Genomic DNA, 24,373 nt, shown 5'->3' with positions numbered 1-24,373 from the left:
GCCCGTCACCCTTCTCTCCACACCTGCCCCTGGTCTCCACTCCTACCCTCTTCACCCCCACACCTAGCCCGTCACCTCTCCACCTGCCCCTGGTCCTCACTCTACCTCTTCACCCCCCCACACTAGCCCGTCACCCTTCTCCCACACCTGCCCTGGTCCTCCCTCCCCTCCCTCTTCACCCCCCACATAGCCCGTCACCCTTCTCTCACCTGCCCCTGGTCCTCCACTCCTACCTCTTCACCCCCCCACCTAGCCCGTCACCCTTCTCTCCACCTGCCCTGGTCCTCCTCCTACCCTCTTCACCCCCACACTGGCCGTCACCCTTCTCACCTGCCCCTGGTCCTCCCTCCCTACCCTCTTCACCCCCTACCCGTCACCCTTCTCCCACCTGCCCTGGTCCTCCTCCTACCCTCTTCACCCCCCCACTAGCCCGTCACCTTCTCCCACCTCCCTGGTCCTCCTCCCTCCCTCTTCACCCCCCACTAGCCCGTCACCCTTCTCTCCCCCTAGTCCTCCCTCCTACCCTCTTCCCCCCCACTAGCCCGTGCCCTTCTCTCACCTGCCCTGGTCCTCCTCCTACCCTCTTCCCCCCCCACACTAGCCCGTCACCCTTCTCTCACACCTGCCCTGGTCTCCACTCCTACCCTCTTCCCCCCCACACTAGCCCGTCACCCTTCTCTCACCTGCCCCTGGTCCTCCACTCCTACCCTCTTCACCCCGCCCCCCCACACTAGCCCGTCACCCTTCTCTCACACCTGCCCCTGGTCCTCCACTCCACGTCACTAGCAAATGCTTCGGACATGGGTTCATACTCCCATGGTTCACAACTCTCAGAGACGAGGATTGACAACGCTGACTGTAGCAGGTGGAAGTCTGTACATAGCTCTGTGGTTACTGCATTTAGCATAATTCTATAATAATGCAAACTGGGTAAACAGTATGGGACAATGTATTGTCTGAAACATGATCTTGAACAGAGTAAATAGATATAATTTTATCCTCACCATTGTGTTCCCACAGGTGAGGATGACTGCGCAAGTTGGGAGCGTCAGGTGGCATGGAAAGAGGAATACCAAGCGCACACACGCAAGTTACTCCTGCAGATAGCACAACTCAAGGAGGAGCTAGCCAGAGAACAAGCCAACCGTAAGTCATCAGTTACACTGTATATGTACCGTACTAGAACACTTAGGGGCTTGGGCTTGTTCAGAGGGAGGGAGCTTTGTAAATACAGTACTGTACATACGTACAGTATACCAAAATCTTTGTTAGGATCATAGCATTAGGTTCAGTTCTGTTTAGTGCCAGATTTAGGCCTGTGCAGACCCTGTGGAGACCCTGTGGAGACCCTGTGCAGTTCAGTTATGCCTATGGGGCCCTGAGCTCCACTCTACTTACTTTTAGTAAGATATTCATGAGCCGTTGTGTTATAAAAGTAAAATGCCTTACAAAAAAATAAATGATTGCCCTGGGCCTAGAATATGGGAAATTTATTTTTACCTTAAATCTCTTTGAGTAAGCAATAGTGTATCCTAGCTTATATACTATCCCCCCCTCCCCTCCCCAGGTTGCTAACTACGTACAACAATAGAACAAATAACTAGCCAGTGACAAAAGATGATAGCTTTTTATATACCCAGTACTCCTTTCTAAATCCGGCACTGCAGCAAATTCATAATACTGTACTATACTGTACTGTACAGGTACTGTATATTTTGGACTCGTCATTCACTGTTTAGTACAGTTACTTGTCATACAGGGTTGCCACAGGTTAGGGAATTCCGTGGCAGGTCTGGGAAAAAGGCCTTTTTGAAAGGGTCAGGAATTTCATATAAGCTCTGAAAAAAAAAATATTTTCAGAACGTTCAGGTTTGTTCTGCATACCACAGGAAAATGACTGGATGCTGTTTTTGCTGAATATGTGTATAGTAGACTGTGGGAGTTCTTTAAGATGATTTTTACCCTATCGCATGGCCAGGCATCAGATGAACAGGGTTCTAGCATCAATAAAGATGTACAGTGCCCAAGATGAAACCAACTTGTTGGAGCAAAGAATTTTTTGTGACAGAGTTTTTAACATTTTAGTTGAAGAAAAGAAAAGTGATCAGTCAAAAATAAAGATTTCTAAAGAAATGTTGAGATATTGCAGTAAGGATGCAGTAGGATGAAATGTGAAACCTAATGGAGAAAAGCAATATGTGTAAGATAGTGTTGATATTGAAAAATCTTGACTGAAAAAAAATAGATGCAGAGATAAGTCACATAATGTCGGGAAAGAGCTCAGAAGCTCTATTCCATCCCCTGAGCATGCCAAGTAGCTATCAAGCTCCTTCAGTTGAGGAGTTTGTGGATGATTGTTGCCCCCATAGTAAGTGAATGACTGACTCACCGTGAACTGTCCCTCTAGTTGGGGGGTGTCTGTGGTGACGTTATTTTTTTATTCTATTTGATGAGTGGCTGAATTTTTTGCACCACGTAACATCACATCTGGCGGGTGGTGGGGGTTAGCACATTGGTACTTACTGTAGTTATTTGAGTAGAATTTTAAATACACGGAGTCTCACACATATGTATACATACAGGCTTTATATCTAAGATGGAATTATGTAAAGCATTTTAGAATCACAGCCTCTTTGAAATTCATTTTAGGTACAGGTACAGTATAGTCTGCATTTACGCGGTCAATTGAACCCGTGGAGGTCCGCGTAAAACGAGAAACGCGTAAACAAAATAACAGAACATCTGGGATTAATTGAAATAGAGACTGGGCCGACTCCCAAACTCCACTTTTTCCGACAATACGTACCTTGAAGTAAAAATAACATCATAATTTTATGATGGTATTGACACACACATAATATCTAAATAAAAAACTACAAATATAAAGGTGTTTAACACTTACGTTAGTTGAAGAGATGGGTCGGCACACGTGGATGGCGGCTGGTTCCGAGGCAAAGGGCAGATTAGTGGCCCTCCGGTGAATCACTATCACTATTCACAGAGGTTTGCAGGGCCTCCCTGACAAACCCCTCAAAGTCCATATCCTCACTGTCACTATCACTGACTTGGGCTGGCTGTGGTTGTGGTGGGTTGCGGGCGAGACTAGCATTGATGTTGTCGTGATACATCTGGACATACGGCTCCATAATTTTCGACAGAAGGTTATTAGACACTTCATACCGATGCTTGACTGTGTCTTTGTCAAGGATGAGCTTCATTTTCTCCCCCAACTCGATGACTTCCTTCACATAATCATGGCTTGGTCCAGGTAGTTCAAGGTTTCCCTGGGGTGGTGGGGGTCCAGCGGAAACCATTGTGAGGGGAATAGCGGGCACAAGAGAGAAAAGTATACGCGGAGAACTGAGAACAATGAGACTGGCCCGGCTAGGTCAGCGACTTCTTCCCTCTTGTGGCAGGGCACGGCAGTTACATTAGACCAATCTCAGCTAGCGGCGGAGGGAGGTAAGGATGCGTGGCCCAATCACAGTCCGATACGTCATATGACGTCAGCGATAACGTAAGAGCGACTTAATGTGCACCCTCCAGGCGCCGATTCCCGCGTAAATGATGGAATGAACCGTGTAACTTAAAATTTTCATTCTGGCAAGGTGTCGCGTAAATGACCAAATGCGTAAACCAAATCCGCGTAAATGCAGACTATACTGTATATGCAAAGAGCAACTGACGTCTAACGGGAAAACCAAGCCCCTGAAGGAAAGGTGGGGGAGAAGAGAAGGTATTCGATGGGTGAGGGGGGAGATAAGAGGGTAGGCTAGGTGATGGGGGTGGTCAAGGTGCTAATGGACACAAGAAGATCAAAGGGAAAGTCCACTGTCATGGCCACTACCACCTGACCTGACCAGACTTCACCTCACGAAACCTCGGTGTGTGACCGCATGGTGTCTCCCCACACTGTACCCTCCACCCCACACAACTCTTTTACTATAGTTAATAATTAATTAATTTAAGATTATATTATTAGTTTGCATGTAACGAGTAATATATTTGTTTTTTTCAATTGTATTGGAGTAAAAGTACTAAAAAAAGTGAGTACCTGTACTTGTTAAAAAGTAAATACATACCCAGAAATCTTACACGGGTACAGTACTCGAGTAAATTTATTTAGTTACTTTATAACTCTGCCTAAAGGATTTAATTTTATAATTTTATATAGTTCTGGTCATTTGCTTTGATACATAGCAGTGGTCACATTTCATGATAAAGCTGATTGATGAATTATATATTAGTGGTGGTTGGTAGTGTTCCAGTGGTATGGGGTTAACTCTTCAGTTGGAAAGTGAAAAATCATCCTATGGCCAAAACCGCTGATGGTGAGTCCAAGTATGTGGGTAAATACAACCTCCAGTGTGTGACCGCCATTTCCCGCCTCAAACTTAAATTGTCTCCTTTAAATACTGTAGTGAGGAAGTTGTCAGAATTCAGTCAGGGATTTTTTTTTTTGCAACCCTGTTAAAATACAGTACAGTAACTGTTTTTCAATGGTGATTGTTAGAGTTTTTTTCAGTTATTCTGTATGTGTTTAAGTTAATTTCCAATTCCAAGAGGAAACACATTTTCAGCAAAAAAATAAATAAATACCTGTACAGTAAATCCCTTTTGGCGACAAAGATAGAATATTTTGATTTTGTTCAAAATCTTATTAGGTAACCTACTCCAAGACAGTCTGATTAAGATCTGGAGTAAAAATGTGCGAGTAATTTTGTTCATTTATTGTCAATAATTTTGAATAATTTCATTCATGTTGCAACTATAATTCCTCAGTACTGTATGTACCTGTAATTTTCTTATGATCATTTTTAAGCGTGTTTCTCTTACAGTATTCAGGATGTACAGTGTTTGTCTCTATCTACTAATCTTCGAGGTGAAATCCAGATTGAGAGTTTAGTGAATCACTGTTAACCTAAAACAGTTCATACGTACAGTAGGATAATCATCTGTTCTCACAGTTAGTGTATTACTTTTATTAATTATTATTGTAGGAGGTGATTCAGAATCGTCAGAGAGTCCAGCCGGGGTAGGAGTGGGGCCACCTCCACCTGTTATCAGCTCCAACACCCACACCAAGAACAACAGTAATGTGATACTGGTGGATGGGCCATGTGGGGCCATCATACAGCACCAGGTGGCTCAGTCAGAGATAACACAAGGGATTCCACTTAACAATGAGTAAGTAACCTTATTAATAAAAGTTTCACATTAGCACAGAAATATTTCATTAAAATTTGAGTTTCATTTAAAACACCTTTTGTCAAATGTTTATAGTGAATGTTAATATATTTTTACTTTTATCCTCTTTGCTACTGATCGACTCGTTAGCTGCTTGGGCAGCCGGTCATGTCTTTTATGTACTGTTGGCAAGTATTGTACTGGGTCCAGAATGTATCTGTAACTGTGCCAGTGTTGGTCAAGTCTGGTCTTGAAAGAGCTAACACTCAGTGGCATCACAACACAGACTGGGAGATTGTTCCAAGAGTTTACAATTCTCATTGCAAAAAAGTTTGCTCTCACAAAATTCTGGACTAGTGGCTTCTTCCTCCTTGAGCTGTGACCTTTAGGGGTGCAGGCATCTTCCAGCTCTAAATATGGACACTCAACTGAGTGATGCCCTCTTGAGATGCTTATAAACTTTAAATAAGTTACCCCTTAACCATTTATAGTATAAACTAGGCAATTGCTGGCATTCTAATCTCTCTGGGTAACTGAGGTGCAGTAGTGCAGGCACCTGTCTGGTAGCCCTCCTTTGGACATTTTCAATCAACTTCGTCTCTCGCATATCTTGGGAACTAGATGGGGTGACAGTACTGTACCATACTCCAAGCGAAGCACATCACTCCTGAAGAGTGTTACGAGATATCTAGATATCTGAACAACTTTCTTATAAGACCTCCTAGCTTAGTCACTTGATTCACCTTCTTCTCACAATGGCTGGAGAACTTAAGTTCATTGTCAACATACTCACCCAGGTCCTTTTCACATTTGGTCTCTATTAATGGTATTTCCTTATCCCATTGGGACATTGAATCTTAACAGCCATTTCTTCGACCATTCTTGAAGCTGACATCTTTGTGTAAGTCTTCACACTCCACTTGGTTCTTAATTTCCCTGAATAACTTGGCATCATCTGCACACATTTGATGGAGAAGTGTATAGCTTCTGGCATGTCATTTATGAGAACAAACAAACATCGACAAGCCCAATACACTGCCCTGTGGTACTCTACTTGTCACGAGCACACGACAGTTTTGTGCCATTAATCACCACTCGCTGCTTTCGGTCATGAAAAAAGTTGTTGATGGTTCAGCTGTACTGTAATGCATATGCCTCTCACCATTGTGTCCCGGGCAGTTGTGGGTAAGTTATTAACAATTTGTAATCGAGTAAAAGTAGAATTACTTGTTGAAAATAGTAATCGAGTGATGTAGGCTATAAGAAAATTTACTAGCCTAAAAAAGGAATCGAGTACCGGGTAAAAGTAAAAATTTCTGATCCCTGAAAGTAATTAAAAGGTATAAAGTAGAAAGCGCTTATCTTCATTGATTATTTAAATCTTTTCAATGTTTAATTTTATTGAAATATTGTAACACAAATATGAAGAACTGGTAATTAATAGCACTTTCTGAATCCTACAGTTGAAAGAAAAAATAAGAATATTAAGTATAAATGGCATCTTAAAGGTACAAGGGGAAAAATTTAGCATTCTGAGCTCACTCACAGAACTGAGAAAACAAAACATAAACAAAATTCTCTAGCTCTGTTGAACAGAAAAAGCAATTTACAATTAATATCACCACTCAAAATTTGCTGGAGTTAAATTTCACCAACAACTGATGTTCAAAGTTCTTCTCACTAATACCGTATGTGAATGACAGGGTACAAAAATTAGTCCTGTGCAGCTAAGCATTCGCTTGTATGCAGCACTTGAAGGCAAAGGCATGTTTAGTTCGAGAAATATTGGCTCAAGTTGTGGCCACTCCTTAATGCTCTCTACAGAGCTGACTGGTTCTTCTAAGAAGCGAGCCACATGCTCCCACTTTATTTTGTACTTTCATCCCATTTACAAGTGTGTAGGGGTATCGTGATATTAATGTTGTCTAGCACTCAGGATGGAAGGAAACTCTAATGTGGTTTTCTTGTATAATATATAAGTTTTATGATAGACAGTCTGGTGCTGGAGATGCCGTGTGGTGGGGAGCTGCTCAGTAGAGACGTTCGGTGAGTAGCGTGTTGAAGGAGGTAGATGTGCAGGAGCTTCGTTAGAGAAGATGTTGCCTGTTGCTGGCCTCCTGGTTGAAATAAATGTTAACAGCGTGGAGCTTGCTGGAGGAGGTGTTGCTTGTTCAGGAAGATGGGCAGAATGAGAGTTGGTTGGTGAGGAAGCTCAGAGGAGGACAGCTGGTGGGTCGCCATGCTCGCTGGCGGGAGCGAGGACCGCCAGACAGGCGAGGAGATGCGAGGTCTGCCAGGCAGCGGCGGAGGAGGAGGTGTTGCTTGTTGTAGAAGAATGGTCAGAATGAATCTCAATGGAGAGACAGAGCTTATATACCCAGCAGCAGCCGCTATGAGTCATGTTGGGAAAACCCGAGAAGTCGCCGGTGACTAGTTCCGTTGCTAAGATACGGTAACATCTGGTTGGTTGCTAGGGAGGCGGTAGCAGGTGGTGGCAGCTACGCAGTTTGTAGGGGAGACGTCCACTACAAGTGTCTCTATTTGTATCGCCATGAGTCGTTGCTATCCACACATACACACCGAGATCCTTTACCTAGGAGATTTCAATGTACACTTGCCCAAAAAAGTATCGACCCCTCTACTCATCGATACAATGTGTCACAATGGACGAATACAGTATTTCCAATCACCAAGTGTGATGTTGGTAGGCCTGCTTTCCTTGTATCTGTGAGATTGCCAATTATTATTTCTGTCATTTGTTGTAATTATGGTGAATCACCGTGCTTCATTTTTAGTAGAATAAAATAACAATATTAATGTAGCGAAAATATATCACCTGCAGTCAAATAATGGGTGTTTTCTGCTGGAAACCATGACCAACACTAGTACCCGAGACTCATTGGAAAACACAGCTTGCACCTGGCCACATTATGATGGGAAATGCCTGTGATGTCTCCCAAGTGACTCTCAATCCCATGGGAGAACTTGACGACATCATCTCCTAGTGTATATCAGATAATATTCCGTTGCCAGCACAAATCATGAGATAATATGTTATATTCATAATTGTTTTCTCATTAATTGAGGTAGAAATAATATCGAAATGCAGTAAATCATAATGTCATTGTAATTTAATATGGCATCATAATACACCTGTAATTACTGTATTTGCAGATGAATGTAATATCGGATCATAGTGTTTCATATTTCGTTCAAAGCGATTCCATTGTAACCTCAGTTCATGAAAACCTAGTAACATTATGTTCCTATTTGGCAAGCCATCCCCTGGGGCTGAATTAGTATCTAAGGTGCATAAATTACAGGTGTTACTCGTAACTTTATTGGTTTTGTGTATGGTATTGCAGTTTATCCTATTTCATTACATTAAGTAGAGAATAGTTGATATATTGCAGATATCATGGTGGTTATCAGGTGCAAGAAGAAAGAATGAAAGGTGCAACTCACAATCAGAAATACCAACTGAACCGAGACTGCTGTGCACGTGTTATTGTGTTAATTTTAAAAAACATCAGGCCCAAGGGGGCCGATACTTTTTTAGAGGAGAGTGTACATCACAGAGAGTGGTTTGGCTCTGCAAGGGATGACCCAGGTGGAGTTTAGGCACTCTTTTTCCTTACTTAATGATCTGGAACAAATAATTAAACACCCTACATATGTTCCTGATCGACACAATCAACTTTCTAATATTCTTGATCTTTGTTTTACCTCTAACCCCTCACACTGTTCATACTCAGTTTCTGCCCCCTTAGGGTCTTCTGATCACAATCTTATTTCTATTAAATCAACTGGGCATGATCACCTCCCCCACCCCTTCTATACCACTATTGGAGTGCACTCTGTCAATCCTTTTGAGAATTCTCCGACTTTCCCTGGGATGAATGTTGCTTTTCCACTCGGGACGCCTCTGTATGTGCTGACAGCATTGCTGGAGTTATACTGGGTGGTATGAGTGTAATTATCCCCTCTACCAAAACTTTCACTTTACAATCATGGTTTGATCGCTCCTGTTCTCTTGCATGTAGGGAGAGAGACAGGGTGTATCAAGTTATGAAACTATCTCCTCCTGTTACTTGCTTCTCCTTCATTACTAAAAGGAATCATTTGTAACTTTGTAAGGCTATTCTTGGTAGGGCCAAGCGGAATTATATAAAACGAAAGACCGCTGACCTGACTAACTCTTCTTCTAGTAAATCCTTCTGTCCCTTCACCAAAAACATCTGTAATAACTTCTGCATTCCTTTTTTTCTCCTCCTCTCTTCCGACCTGATAACTCTATAGCCCAACTTTCCTCCTGATAAAGCCAATCTCTTTGGCACCTTATTCTCCTCTTAACTCCACCTTAGACGATTCCAACTCTATCCCTCCTACTCCTGCTCCTCCTACTGAACCTATGCACTCTCCTATAATCTCCAATCATAAGGTTGCTGATGTGTTAACCAGGTTGGATGTGGGTAACGCACACGGACCAGACGGAATACCCCCTCGTGTTCTGAGGGAGTGTGCTGAAGTTCTGGCCCCTGTGCTTGCTGCCTCTTTCACCTTTACCTCAGAACCCAAACTTTTCCTTCTTGGAAGCATGCCTCGGCTTAGCCCATCCCGAACAAGGATGACCATTCTAATCCCTCTAACTATTGCCCTATTGCCCTAACTTTATCCCTCTCGAAGATTTTTGAAACTATCTTAAATTTTCATTTACTCCATCACCTTGACTACCTTTCTCTTTTGTCGGATCACCAGTATGGCTTCCACCAGGCGAGATCTACTGGTGATCTGCTCTCTTACTGCACCCATCTTTGGTCATCCTCTCTTTGGGGTTATGGGGAAACTTTCGTCGTGGCCCTAGATATCTCCAAAGCATTTGACAGGGTATGGCAAAAGTCTTCTCTTTCTAAACTTTCCTCTTATGGTTTCTCTCCCCCACTTGGTTCTCTAATTTCTAGGTTCCTTAAGAACCGATCCATGGCAGTTGTTGTTGAGGGATCGATCTCTCGCTCTTTCTCTACCAATAGTGGTGTTCCACAAGGTTCTGCTCTTTCACCTACTCTTCCTTCTTTTTATCAATGATTTACTTCACACTATGACTAATTCTGTCCATTCTTACCCTGATGATTCTACTCTTCACTCTTCTTCACATTTCTCCCTTCCCCCTAATTCTCAAACTAGATCTGTTTCTAGAGCTGATATCATTTCATCTATCAATGCAGATCTGTGCAGCATCTCCAAATGGTGAGGTAGAAACTTGGTTAAATTCAATACTGTAGTAATAAAACACAGTATTTACCAATTACACTTTCCAAAAAAGAAGATCTCTTTCCAATCACATTTCAGGACGCAATCATTCTGCTAAATTCTAAAATAGATATGCTAGGCCTCGCCATTACCTCTAATAACCTGTATGTCATGGAAGCCACACATCCTCAACATTGCTAAAGCTGCCTCCCAAAGCCTGGGAATGGTGTACATATGCCGTAGCTACTTCACTCCTGAGCAGTTACTTCAAGTATATAAGGGACTCATTTGTCCTAACTTGGAGTACTGCTCTCATATCTGGGGTGGCTCTTCTTCCGTCCAACTGTTAAATAGGGTGAAATCAAAGGCATTTCGTCTTATTAACTCTTCTCCTTTAGTTGATAATCTCTCTTCCCTTTCTCTTTGCTGCAATGTTGCTTCACACACACTCTTCTACAGGTACTTTAACGGGCAATGTTCGGTGGATTTGGCATCCTGTGTACCGACGGTAAGGTCGTGGGCTCGTAACACTCGTCTTGCCCGCGGTGCCCACCATTTCTGTGTGGATGTCGGTCACACTAGAATAACCCGCTATAGTACCTCCTTCTTTCCTCACACAGCCAAACTGTGGAATGCTCTGCATTCTTCTGTGTCTCCATACTCTTACAATCTGTCTCACTTTAAAAAGCTGGTTTTCCAGCATACTCGTGGTGTTGATTAATATACAGTAGTCGTTTTCTTTTATTTTTAATTTCTTAATACTCTTATTTTTTGGCCCCCCAGGCCCCGTTGTGGGTCAATGGCCTGTGCCCGGGTGGGCTATTACCAGTTTAAAAAATTAAAAATAATAATAATAATAATAATTAAAAAATATATATATAAATCCTCATCATAATCATCATTGCTACCAGTAGTGTTGGTGGAAAATTCCTTCTTCTCTGAGTCTAATATCTATGGACTGGAAAGTCTGACACCCACCAGTCAGAGAGTAATATCCAGTTAACTAGTAAATAATTTTACCTCTCCACTATTATCAATAATAGGGAGAATAAACAGCTTTGGAGCTTAAATAGATAATTAGTGAAACAAAAACATACTATACAGTGACCCCTCGTTTAACGAACGCCTCGGTTAACGAAATTTCGGTTAACGAACAGCCTTCCATAAGGATCTTCAATTCGGTTAACGAACAAAAATTCGGTTCACGAAGTTCTTACGAACCGACCTCAACATGTTTTCACTTGCACTGACCGGGCAACCAGCTTTAGTATCAGTCCGCCAATACATTAATCGGTTCTAGGGCTTAAATTCCTTACTACAGTGTATTTTAGTAAATATCAAGAAGTTTATACTATTCAATAATTTTAAAAGTTTAATATTAACTTTTTTAGTCATTTTAACAATTATTGAACAAAATTGAAGGTAAAGAAACTGTACTAGTTTCTGGCGTGCCATGCAGCCTGTTCACACACCAGACAGGCGTTAGTCTCTCTGTTTTCACTGGAGGTAACATCTTGCTTGAGACTCTCTTCAACTAAACGCTTTTTTTCTGTGTTTCCAAGCAAATTATTGGTCATTTTGAAATATATGGGGATTAGCCCACCCAGGCACATAGTCACTGACCCACATCGGGGCCTGGGGGGCGAAAATGTAGTAATAATAATAATAATAATAATAATAATAATAATAATAATAATAATAAAGAACCACAAAGAAATACAAAATGAAAAAAAAATCAAAAGTGAGGAACAATATGTGTATGTTGTGTTGTCAATAGTAAGAGAAACAATTGAGACCCTGCAATTGTGTGTAAATGAGGCAGAAAGTCAGATCAGCAACCTGGGACTTGGTTACAATTTTCGTGATGCCATGTGGCAATAAGATCTACCATAGACAACACATTCTGCTTCCAATATCTTCCCAGGTGGTAGCACCTCCCTGTTTGGTAGCTGGAAAAGCTAGTTAGTTATTGTAATAGATTACTGTACAACTACTGTACTTCATTACTTGCCCACCTCTGGTCATGGATTCAATTCCTGGCCTGGGACAGATGTGGGAGTGGTGATATTTGGTGTGACCATACCAAATTTCACAAGTCTTCTCCGGGTACACTGGTTTTCTCCTGTACTGTACTGGACAATGAAGGTTGTAAGAAGAAAAGACCAACTGCCCAAACAGTTAGTAAGCTGATAGAGGTAAAATGATAAACTAAAAATACATATGAATTTTGAATCCATAATTTTAATTCACCATTAATTAAAAAATTCACCCTGAATATCCAGATACCGGTAGATGTTTCGAGTTCAAAATAGCCAAACATAAAGATTCTAGTTTTGGACTTTCACCTTGATCGACCACTGGGACATACAGTAGATGACAAATTACTTAGATATACTAATGGGTTTTTGTTTATCTGTGTACTATTATGTACTATTAAGCATTATATTTGTAAACAACTAACCTAAACCATGGATAACATTGTTTCACATGACAAAAAGGTTGATTTTATTATCCACAGATACTAAAACTTGGGTCAGTTCATCCTTCCTCCTGCCCTTGCTCCAGTACAGTACAGTATAAAGTTTAGTAAAAACCAGCTGCTGCTCCAGGAAAAGTACGCTCTGGATGTTTTAGTAAATATTTAAGCCACCATAACAATAAACTCTAGTAGTTTATAGAAAACTAAGTAATTTTTCTTTGAAGTTATGCCTTAAGAAATTTCATAATCTTTCACTGAATTAAAGATTGTGATTCGCATTACCATTGTATTTGCACAACAGTACTTTGTTATGTTACTGTACTTGTTTGTAGAGCATAGACAAATCAGAAAATATTTACAGAAATTCTAATCCTGGAGATTAAACATTTTATTACCTATTTTCTTAAATCTTGAACCCAAAAGAACATTACTGTACTTGTCTTTGTATTTCTTCCTGTTTAATACCACAGTGTACAGTAGTTAAAACAACTATCTTTGCATAATTTGTGGGAAACAATATGAGACCATGGACGATAAATATTGGTATATGAGGGCTGTCACTAGCCACACGTAAAATTTCGGAGCATATCGACCCCCACCTGCACAGATAGTTGTTTAGCTACTGTACATGACCTGGTTTGTAATACATAAATTGGAGATGCCAAAACTTTAGAAGATAAGCAGACAATGAAACATGGAAGTTTCACTCAGAATATGTGCAAAATAATGAACTTGTTTAATCAGGAGATATGAAGACATGCAGTTTTCACTGTGATTTTGTTATTAAGAGTGTCAGAAGAAAGAGATAGCTTCCTTTAGCTTCCTTCACCACAACAGCAGAATGGCAGGCTTACTCGTTAGCACAAATACACTCTTACAGTAAAAAGGAAAAATATAGTAAAAAAGCAGGAATGAATCATACTGCAGATCTTGATATTTTAACTTTCCTTTTTTTTATATATATATATAATAAGTGGTCAGCGCTCAGATGATGCACTGAATATAATTCATAAATCATTACTGTTCAGTGAGCCTTCGTTTGTTTGTCGTGTTGTATAGTACAGTATGTGCTTATTAGGTATTTTAGAAATTAACAAGTTTTATCAGATTTTTATTAATTCTTTCCTACAGATATGAGGTTGTGGCCTTCTCCCATTTCACTTGGTCAAGAGTGTATCCCTCAGAGCTTGGGCTGGGGAAGAGAGTGGTGGAAAAGCCAATCGGTTTTAAACGCCGGGATATTGTTGCTTCTCTCACTGCAGCTCTTGATCATCTGAACACCCCTATACCTGCCAGGTAAGTTGATTTTCATTTGCAAGAACAACAAAAAAAATTAAATAGCAGGGTTGACATTACAAATAACTGATTCGTGTTAAGTGGAGAAAAATTTTAATACACATCAGAAGAGGGTCTCATAATTTTAGGAGCAATCCATACACTAATGATATTTAAAAATTCTCAAACTGGTCCATGAAAAGTTTTTGAGAAATAGTGAATTTAACGTTTGTGAGAGATTTGGCGATTCCAATTCGCAGGATATTTTGGATTTGGGTTGAAATGAACAAATGCTTTGGACTATGATTTATTCTTTGATTATTGACAATATTTGTATGCGTCATGGTATATAAGGGGTCCTTGGTTGAAAAAAGTTTGAGAACCCCTGCCTTATATAATGCTGTAATATTTAGCAATGTTTCATTACAGTACAAAATAAACTGTCAAAAGTAATTTTGCTTATTATGAAAATTTCTGTGACCACATACTGTAATTTTATTTTTACAGATTTACTGTTGATGATTTTGTGGAAGGAATGTATCGCACTGTGCCCACCAGCGGGACCCACTATGAGTTGTTGTTCCACGACCGCCACGCCAACCGTACCTCCCACCAGTACCGTACTGTCACCCTCTTGAGGCCCTTTGCACCACTTACTGTAGTTACCAAAGTGCAGCACAACACTAAACAGCTGGTGAGCTCACATATGCTGTTTAAAGACTTCAAGACATCTGTTTTGTTTTGTTTTATGTTGTGAAAATGTAACTTTCCGCAAGAAGATATAAAGCCACAATCTTGACGACCATGATCCTAATGTTAGAAGTTACAAACCATATAAAATGAAAAGTTTTCTTTAAATGATCGGTTTTATTTTTGTCTCCACATACATTATCAGTAAGCCAATGGTCAGGCTTGACATTTCAGTACACTACATACTGTACTAAACAGCAAATGTTATATACACACTTGGTTTTGAATATAGTACAATAAACCCTCAATAACTCGGCACATATGGGGCTCTGGCCTTGCCGAATTATCCCAAATTACTAAATGTAAGAAAGTAATACTTACCAGAACTGCAGGCAAAGAATGGAGTATCATAGGAGACACAGAGGCATGGTAGGTGACACAGAGTCATGGTAGGTGACACAGAGGTATGGTAGGTGACACAGAGTCATGGTAGGTGACACAGAGTCATGGTAGGTGACACAGAGGTATGGTAGGTGACACAGAGTCATGGTAGGTGACACAGAGGTATGGTAGGTGACACAGAGGCATGGTAGGTGACACAGAGGTTTGGTAGGTGACACAGAGGCATGGTAGGTGATGCTGGTGGCCAGATATGCCGAGATTTTCCCAGATAATTTTATATATCTCGGCATTTCCCGGGTTATACTATAATACATTCTAAGACCATATCCATGCCGAGTTATATGAAATTGCAAGTTATCAATTGCTGAATTATCGAGGGTTTACTGTATATTGAAAGTCCTTCTGTTGAACATGTTCATGCAAAATTTTGCATTGATAATTCAGTGTCAGGCACTGGGGGATGCTGGGGACAATAGGGTGCCTCGGTGTCTCTGTCAAGAATGTGAATTTTGTTTAATGAATATCTTTTTTACTTTTACTTTTATCCTCTTCACCACTGATCAGCTCGTTAGCCGCTTGGGCAATCAGTCATATGTTACGCACTGTTGGCAAGTACAGTATATCTCCTTTAGCCGGAATCCTTCAAACCAGGAACTCACCGATAACTGGAATTGAGATTTTTTCGTTAAATATTTCCCAAAGCCGTAATTTTCCGGAAAATTCCAGGTTTGAGAAATGAAAATTAGGCGCATTTTCTGAAAATTCAGAGAAAAATTTTCAGTTACCCGGAAAATTCCGGGGTTGAGGGATATTTTTCCGGGTTCGAGAGATGATGTAATGGGCAATTTCTGGAACTTCTGAGAACATTTTTCCGTTATCCGGAAAATTCCGGGGATGAGAGATTTTTCCCGGCTTTAAGAGAGTTGTCTTGTTACCTGTAAATCTCTCTTTCCCGGAAGTGCTCTGCACCAATTGTTCAGGCTAACGGGGATATCACTGTACTAGACATGCACTGGCTCCTGAATGTATCTGAACCTGCTCCAGTGTTGGTCAAGTCTGGTCTTGAAAGAGCTCACACTCGGTGCCGTCACAACACACACTGGCAGATTGTTCAAAGAGTTCACAATTTTCACTCGGCAAAGGTTACCTTAACAGTAGGTAGTATGTATTAGGCATCTACCAAACAGGGAGGTACTACAGCCTAAGAAGACATTGGAAGCATAATGTGTTGTCTAATGGTAGACCCTGCTGCTATATGGCATCAAGAAAATTGTGACCAAGTCCCAGGTTGCTGATCTGACTTTCTGCCTCATTTACACACAATTGTAGGGTCTCAATTGTTTCTCTTACTTTGACAACACAACATACATATAGCGTTTCTCACTGTTGATTTTTTTCATTATTGTATTTATTATTATTATTATCACAGTGTTGTTATTATTATTACCATTAATATTTTATTTTACTTTGTATTATAAATTTTATTTACTATGAATTATTATTATTACATTTTCGCCCCCCAGGCCCCGATGTGGGTCAGTGACCTGTGCCCGGGTGGGCTAATCCCTGTAAAAAAAAATAAAAAATAAAAATGAATAAAAAAATAAATAAATAAAACACACACAATTGCAGGGTCTTAATTGTTTCTCTTACCATTAACAACACAACATACATATATTGTTTCTCACCCTTGGTTTTTTTTTCAAACTGTTAATGTTTTTATTAATTTTTTTAAAGTATTATTTTTGTCCAATTTGTATTGTGTATCCAAACACTTCTCTCATTTCCATACTTTTCCAGAACTTTTATTTTAAGCCGAGGTATTTTAATTTGCATCTGTAACTCTTGGAGCTCAATTACCCTTTCCCAGGGAATATTTGTATATTGAGAAAATTTCACTTTTGCCATAATTACAAATTTACTCTCATAATCCTTGTAACTTTCTTCAGTTTCTCCTTACATGCCTACCATTCAGTATAGTCTCGTGTGTTAGTATACATTTATCCATCTTAACCACAAGTTCTTCTCGTGTATAATACTGTATTACAGTACAGTAAATGAAATTTTGGATCCTCTTCAGTATATCAGTGTCTTTTTGTTGATAGACTGCTTTAAGGTTTTCCGAATAACCAGTTAGGCTCGCCTATATAAAGTTTAATTATCATTAGTCATTAGTGTTACCTTTAATCTTTCTGCTATAACAACTGTGAAGGTGTAATGTCATCTTATTGCTCCCACAACAGATAAACATCATCCTGCCACTATCAGGAAGAACTGACACATTCAGAGGATTTATGGACAAGCTTGTGACTATCATTCTACGCCATGATCGCCGAATCTTCCTAACTGTTGTTTATTTTGGTCATGAAGGCTTGCAAGAAGTGAGAAACATTATTACTAATGCTTCTAAAGATGCCAAGTTTAGACACATCAAATTGCTCACCCTCAATGAAACATTTTCTAGAGGCAAAGCACTCCAGGTAAGATTCTTGCTGTATCAGTACAGTACTGAACATTTCTATTAAACTAATTCATTATCACAGTGTATTCATTATATTGAGGAGCAGATTTACTGTTTAAGTTTCCGTAGACCCAGGCTGGGGGCTAGTTACTATAAAGGAACAAAATAAAATTAAATGTTTCAATGTGCATGGGTGAAATAAAAGCGATAAGGAGAGAATGATTGGAAATCTGATACTTAAAAGGAACCTAAATGTTAGTGCTTTGTAAAAAAAAAATGAATGATAAAGGAAAGGTGAATTGAAGACATTTGAAAGGAGTAAAGTTGGAAGTATCTGAGTGTGTTAAAATAAGAGGTGTAGTGGTGTTGTTGAGTGATGAAATATGGCATTGTGTGATGGAATATAAGTAGGTCATTAGGGGAACGAGTTCCCTAGGGACGAAAATAGATGAAGCTGGAGCCTTGCGGGTTGCTAAGAGGAGTTATGCTGAGGCATTAGCAGGGCCACGGCAGGTGGCGGAGAGTAATGCAGGATCAGAACAGGTTCTACAGCAGCTAGGGACTCTGAAGAAGTGTGTCGAAGAAATGAAAATTAACGGACCTACTGTTAGTGGAGATGAGGAACAACGGGAACGTTTCCAGAGCAGGAACAATGTAACAGTTTTTGGAGTCCCTGAGAGCCAGGCGGAGGGAACTGAGAGTAAGGTAACACATGATAAGATGCAGTTTAAGAATATTTGTACAGAGGTTCTGAAGATGCCATCAACCCCACAGGATGTGAGGAGGCTGGGACAAAAGCAGGGGGATAAGCCTCACCCCCTCAGGATCACACTAGTGAGTCAGGAGGAGAAATGGGAGGTTATTCGGCAGGCAAAAAACTTAGCAAGGAGCGAGGCATCTCGGAGTGTATTCATTCACCCAGATCGCATTGTAATACAGAGGGAACAGCACAAGACGCTCCTGCAGGGCTTGAAGCAGAGAAGGGAAGAGTCAAGGAGGAACGGGGACATGTGTACATGGGTTATATTCAGGGGGAGGGTAGTGGAAGCAAGTGTGCTGACATAGGGCCAGGGGGAAGCAGCGCACCCTCCACCCGCTCTACCCCCCACCCAGGAGGTGGTACCAGCTTCGCCTACCAGACAGGAGGAGGCAAGCGCCATGTAAACAATGACATTTCTAACCACATCCTGCAAAATACAGTGTACAGTCAACCCTCGTTAATCCGGACCCCTTTAATCCGGATTTCGGATAAATCAGACGAAATCTGAACTGTCCGTATCAAATTTCTGGTTCTGGGATTGTCCCAGTTGCAATTTCAAATTCTGTGTCACAACTAAGGAATAACAAAGTCTCTGGTGCACTGCATTCCAAGATTAAGAGAAAACGGACTCCTATGACGGGGCACTCAAATAAACATACACATAGCTGTATAATGCAATATTAACCCCTAAATTGGTTAATTCGGACAATCAGCTAAAACGGACACCCATCCCTCTCTGTTAGTCTGTTTTAACGAGAGTCGACTGTACTTAGCAAATGCTGCAGCTTCTGAGAATGGAGGGGGGGGGGGTACTACTAAGGGCAGAGATGTTACCGAGAACAAATTCTGGCTTGAATGTCATGTACACTAATACTGACACGTTCCTTGATAAGAGAGGAGTTTGAAACATTACTGAAGGTACACCAACCAGATATTGTAGGAGCTGTAAAACTGTTGTGCAAGAACAGGAGAATCGACCCAGAGGAATGTGAGTTCAGTATTGATGGATATGACTCATTTATGAACCTTTCTCAAGAAACTTGCAAGACGGGTGTGGTTATCTATGTTAGGCAAGACCTTAGAGCCAGCCAGGCAAGGGTACAGGGAGAGGATGTTTTTGAAGAGTCCAAGTGGTGTAAAATTAAATTAAAGGGAGGGGACTTGCTTATCGTCGGGTGTATCTACAGATCCCCAAACTGTGGCCCACTAAATTAAAGGAACTTAAGAGCCTTAATAGACAATGCGGCGATGCTCAACCCTAGCCACCTCCTTATCATAGGGGACTTTAACTATGGCAACATCGACTGGAGAAACGATTTCACCCCAAATGACTTGAATAACCCTGCTACTCTTTTTGTAGAAACTCGGAGAGATAATTTTCTGTTCCAACATGTTAGAGACCCGACACATTACAGAGGGGAGCAAACACCCAAGCCACTAGACCTCATCATAACAAACAGGAGGGTATGGTGGCCAAACTGGAACACCTTGCCCCAGTTGGTACCAGTCACCATATACAGTAGTGTTGTCATTCAGATTTAACTGTTACCTAGTTCAAGATAAGGCCAGGCCAAGGTGCAAATATTACAAGGGAAATTACAACTGGATGAGGGAAGAGATGAGGGGTATCCACTGGCCTGACTCATTAAGGCACAAGAACGCAGACACTACGCTGAATATCATAACTAGTAAAGTGACCCATTTGATTGATAAATATATACCCAAGACCAAACCCAGTGCCTCTAGGAATACGAGGGGATCCCTACACATAAACCATGTGGCGGTCGACAAAGTTAAGAAGAAAACCCAGAAATTTAAGACGTGGGCTGGGTCAAACGATGAGCAGGACAGGAGGATGTATGCAAGAGCCAGAAACCAAGCAAAGATAGAGTGTAGAAGGGCTGAAAAGGAATTCTAAAGGCTGGTTGCAAGCGAGGTCAAGTCAAACCCAAAGGCATTTTACCGCTATGCAAAGTCAAAATTAAAAACGCGAGTAGGAGTATCAGACCTGAGGCTTGAAGATGGTAGTTACGCAGATTCTGACCAGGATAAAGCTGAGGCATTGAACAGCTTCTTATTATTATTATTACATTTTCTTCCCCCAGGTCCTGATGTGGGTCAGTGACCTGTGTCTGGGTGGGCTAATCCCGGTTTTCAGAGGTTTTCGGAATTTCGGATAAGGGGTTGTCAACTTGGATGGGTGACTTTCTAGCCCTAAGAACACCACCAGATGCTGTTGGCATAAAGACTGTACAGAAAAAACTACCACATGGCTTTGTCAGCTGTACTTGGTCAAATTGACTGAATATTAATTATTATTATTATATACTTGTACAACACTAAAGTACTTAGTAAAGACTGCTTGTGATACTGTTCTTAGAGTACTGTATAGGATATAGCTTACACTGTACAGAGTATTTTTCCTAACTAACAGCTTGATGATACTTCCTTTTAATTTCTTATACCGTAGCTGTTACTAATTCATTCTCTATCATCTGTATGTTTTTACTTTGATTGCAATACTTTATTATTACAAAAGTTTTATACATCATATGTTGACTACTACTTTTAATTCTCAGGTTGGAGCCACCCACTGGTCCAAGGGTGATGTACTGTTGTTCATGTGTGATGTGGACGTTGTGTTCAGCACTCGTTTTTTGGAACGCTGTCGTCTGAATGCTTCACCAGGCCATTCCGTATACTATCCAGTTGTGTTTTCTTTGTACAATCCCCAAATGGTTTATCCCCTCCAGGGCAAACCTGTACCTCAGGTGTGTAGTAATATACAGTACAATGCTTTTGTTTGGTTTTACATACAAGATTTCTGTCATGATACAAGTTGGTTTGACAGGTGATGATCCCTAATTCATAGCAGGATGCTAGTTTATCACTGGGTTGTACCATCATTGGCAAATACATCTGGTAGTTAGTAGCACAGTACTCATTTACTGCTGAAAGCACAAGGGCGACTGTACAGGGAAGGAACCCAGTTCTCCACTTTGCCCCAGGTTCAAGAAGGATGAATACCTTTTCATTTAATCTACCGAGTTCAATTACCTTAAATGTTTCTATATACTGTAAGTCATCAATTTACAAACAGGGATGTGTGTACAGAGTACTGTACTTAGAAAATGCAACATAATTATGACTGGCATATATAGGATATATTTTTCCATAGGCTTTCTGTTATATTGGAGGATATCCCAGGACAAATTTTGGGGGTACCTAACCTAACTTAAACCTTTTCTCAACTCAATATTATAGACAAATTAAAGAAATTAATACAGAACACAAAATATGATCTGCATAAATAGACAGGTAGAGTATATGAATGGTAATCACCTAAGTAAAATTAATATTGCCTACATATTCTTGGTGGATGCACTTTCAGGAAATTTTTCACTCATGGTAAAGTAGGTCTTTTAAAAGATTGGCACCAAAGTAATCACAGAAAATATCATTTGATGCTACCTGACTGAGGCAAATTCAGTGGCTAGGGGTGGTCAGCTGGTATCAGTGTTGTCATAAGACATTGTTTCAGGTGCACAGTTTGAATATTTTTAGTGTTCATTGCAGGAAAATCGGTTATATCAGACAGGCACAACTTTTATAGAAAATTGTTCCCTAATCTGTTAATATTTTATCAAAACCTCCTTAAACCATTGATTTACTGTACATGTACAAATTTTAAATATTTAATGTGTTAGGTCAGAAAATACAGGGAGTTCCTGCTTATCAACAACTTTGTGTTCTTGAAAAGTGTGACTTTAAACGACAGTATGATCCTAAAGAAATTTATCCCTGATGACTGCATGCTGCCTAATGCTTCCAGTAGATGACTGATCTAGGTACTATTGTCCTAATGTGTGAATTTGTGAATAAGTTACTGCATACAATATTGAGGTAATGTTAATTTTTCATCAACAGTATGAGTTGAAATGTTCAAGATATTTTGCATAAATTGTTTAATAGATCATAGTGTTAAATGGAACTCAATAAATAACACAAGTTACTTTTAGGGATATTTATTAATACTGACTAAAGCTAGAACAAGAATTCAAGTTTGTACGTACCCCAACTCTTGGGACACAGGTTTAATCCCATTGTCATGCAAGGTTGGAAGAGGATTATTATTTATGCTGTGCAGAGACACTTACTCTCAAGTTATGGACCCTGCTTCAGACACACTTTGTAAAGCTGTAAGAGTCGACACATTTCTAGAAAGTCCCTGACAATTTTCTCTGAAAATTTATGCAGCATTTCTTGAAGTGTTGTTTACCAGAAATCCTGTGCATCAAAGTAGGACTTGTTGGAGAAAACCAGATCAAGAGTTAAATTAAATTTATATTAAAACTTTCTTGCATTTACAATTATCTACTGAGTAACCAGACTGATTGACTTGCTTCACTTGTCAATACTCTTCACTGCAGCATTTTCAATCTTTATAATGTAATACAGGTGCTCCTCTACTTACGAACGAGTTACGTTCCTGGGGCTTGTTTGTAAGTCCAACTTTGCTCTTGTAGATACCAAACATATTGTAAAAAATGAAAAGATTATGATATTTAGTACAGCTATACCCTTTAACACAGCCTTAAAACCTGGCTCACTCTTCTCCTCTTCGGTAATGTTTGTTCTGTCTGGAATTTTCTTCAAAATAATCCAGTCTCAACCCCCCCTCAGTGATGATGTTTGTATCTCTGAAAGTTTGTAAGTTGAACATTCTTAAGTAGAGGAGCACCTGTACAGTATTAATATGACAAAAAAAAATCTTATACATTACCGTATATCACGGCCTATAAGACGAAATTTGAACATTAAAAAAATCTGCCCAAAGTTAGGGGGTCGTCTAAACCACCAAGTTTAAAATTCTTACCTCTTAAATATTGTGGTTTAGTGTGTCAAGAGTGGTGATGAAAACATCGTAAGCCACTCACAAGGTCTTACCACTAATTATTTTATACTGAAACTTACGTTTGGCAAGCTGGATTCAAATTAAGATTACCGGTATATTAAAATAATAAAAATGTATTATAAACCTGTCTAACATACCGTAAAAGAGATTTATACCCCTGTAATAAACACAGCTATCATCACACACCCCTCCCCACGCCCCCCCCCATTTGCCAGTGAGGAGACAAGAAAGGAAAAGTGCATTAATTCTTGAAACTATCGACGGTTAATTACAGACGCTCAAGTGACGTCACTAGTGTTTACACTACACCAGCTGGTAATATTTGATGCCATTACTTGAAGTGAATTGGCCTTATTTTAAGTAACTAACTATAAATAAATACAAAAATTAAAAAAAAAGATCAAAACTGAGAAATAATATACTGTATGTATGTTGTGTTGTCAAAGTAAGAGGAACAATTGTGTAAGTACGTAATATTTTTTCACTCAAATCCTAATGAAACACTACTGGAGAACATTCCTTTGTCGCAAAACAGTTTATAAATTAAAGAAAATAATTACAGTGTGTTTAATATATTACAGTATATTATAAATAAATAAATAAAACAAATAATTCGGTAAATCTATTTAAAGTAAATGGAAAATAAGCAAACATGTTATTTACCAAGACCCTTCCGTCTGGCTCAGGGTGAGATGTAGGGGAGATAAAGAAGGCTATTTATAGCCCATCAGAAGTGGCTAGTACCCTAATGCACCATAAATAATTCATTGAACATTCATTTTTTGTACATAGTATATTCAGTATATATATATATATATATATATATATATATATATATATATATATATATATATATATATATATATATATATATATATATATATATATATATATATATATATATATATATATATATATATATATATATATATATATATATATATATGTGTAATA

General features: G+C 39.8%; 1 protein-coding gene across 1 annotated transcript in view; it reads left to right on the top strand.

Annotated features, from left to right (window-relative positions):
- The window catches only part of LOC121862361 (chondroitin sulfate N-acetylgalactosaminyltransferase 1-like), an 89,835-nt gene that overhangs the window by 36,857 nt on the left and 28,605 nt on the right, over window positions 1-24,373 (top strand). The window contains exons 3-8 of the mRNA XM_042360600.1: window positions 1,021-1,146; window positions 5,001-5,187; window positions 14,048-14,212; window positions 14,699-14,885; window positions 17,527-17,763; window positions 21,084-21,275. Coding sequence (XP_042216534.1) covers window positions 1,021-1,146; window positions 5,001-5,187; window positions 14,048-14,212; window positions 14,699-14,885; window positions 17,527-17,763; window positions 21,084-21,275 — 1,094 coding nt within the window. The remainder of the gene's footprint in view (window positions 1-1,020; window positions 1,147-5,000; window positions 5,188-14,047; window positions 14,213-14,698; window positions 14,886-17,526; window positions 17,764-21,083; window positions 21,276-24,373) is intronic.

This window comes from Homarus americanus, unplaced genomic scaffold (assembly GCF_018991925.1).
Source record: "Homarus americanus isolate GMGI-L3 unplaced genomic scaffold, GMGI_Hamer_2.0 scaffold31037, whole genome shotgun sequence".
Lineage (NCBI taxonomy): Eukaryota > Metazoa > Arthropoda > Malacostraca > Decapoda > Nephropidae > Homarus > Homarus americanus.
This window is presented reverse-complemented; position numbering and strand designations above follow the sequence as displayed.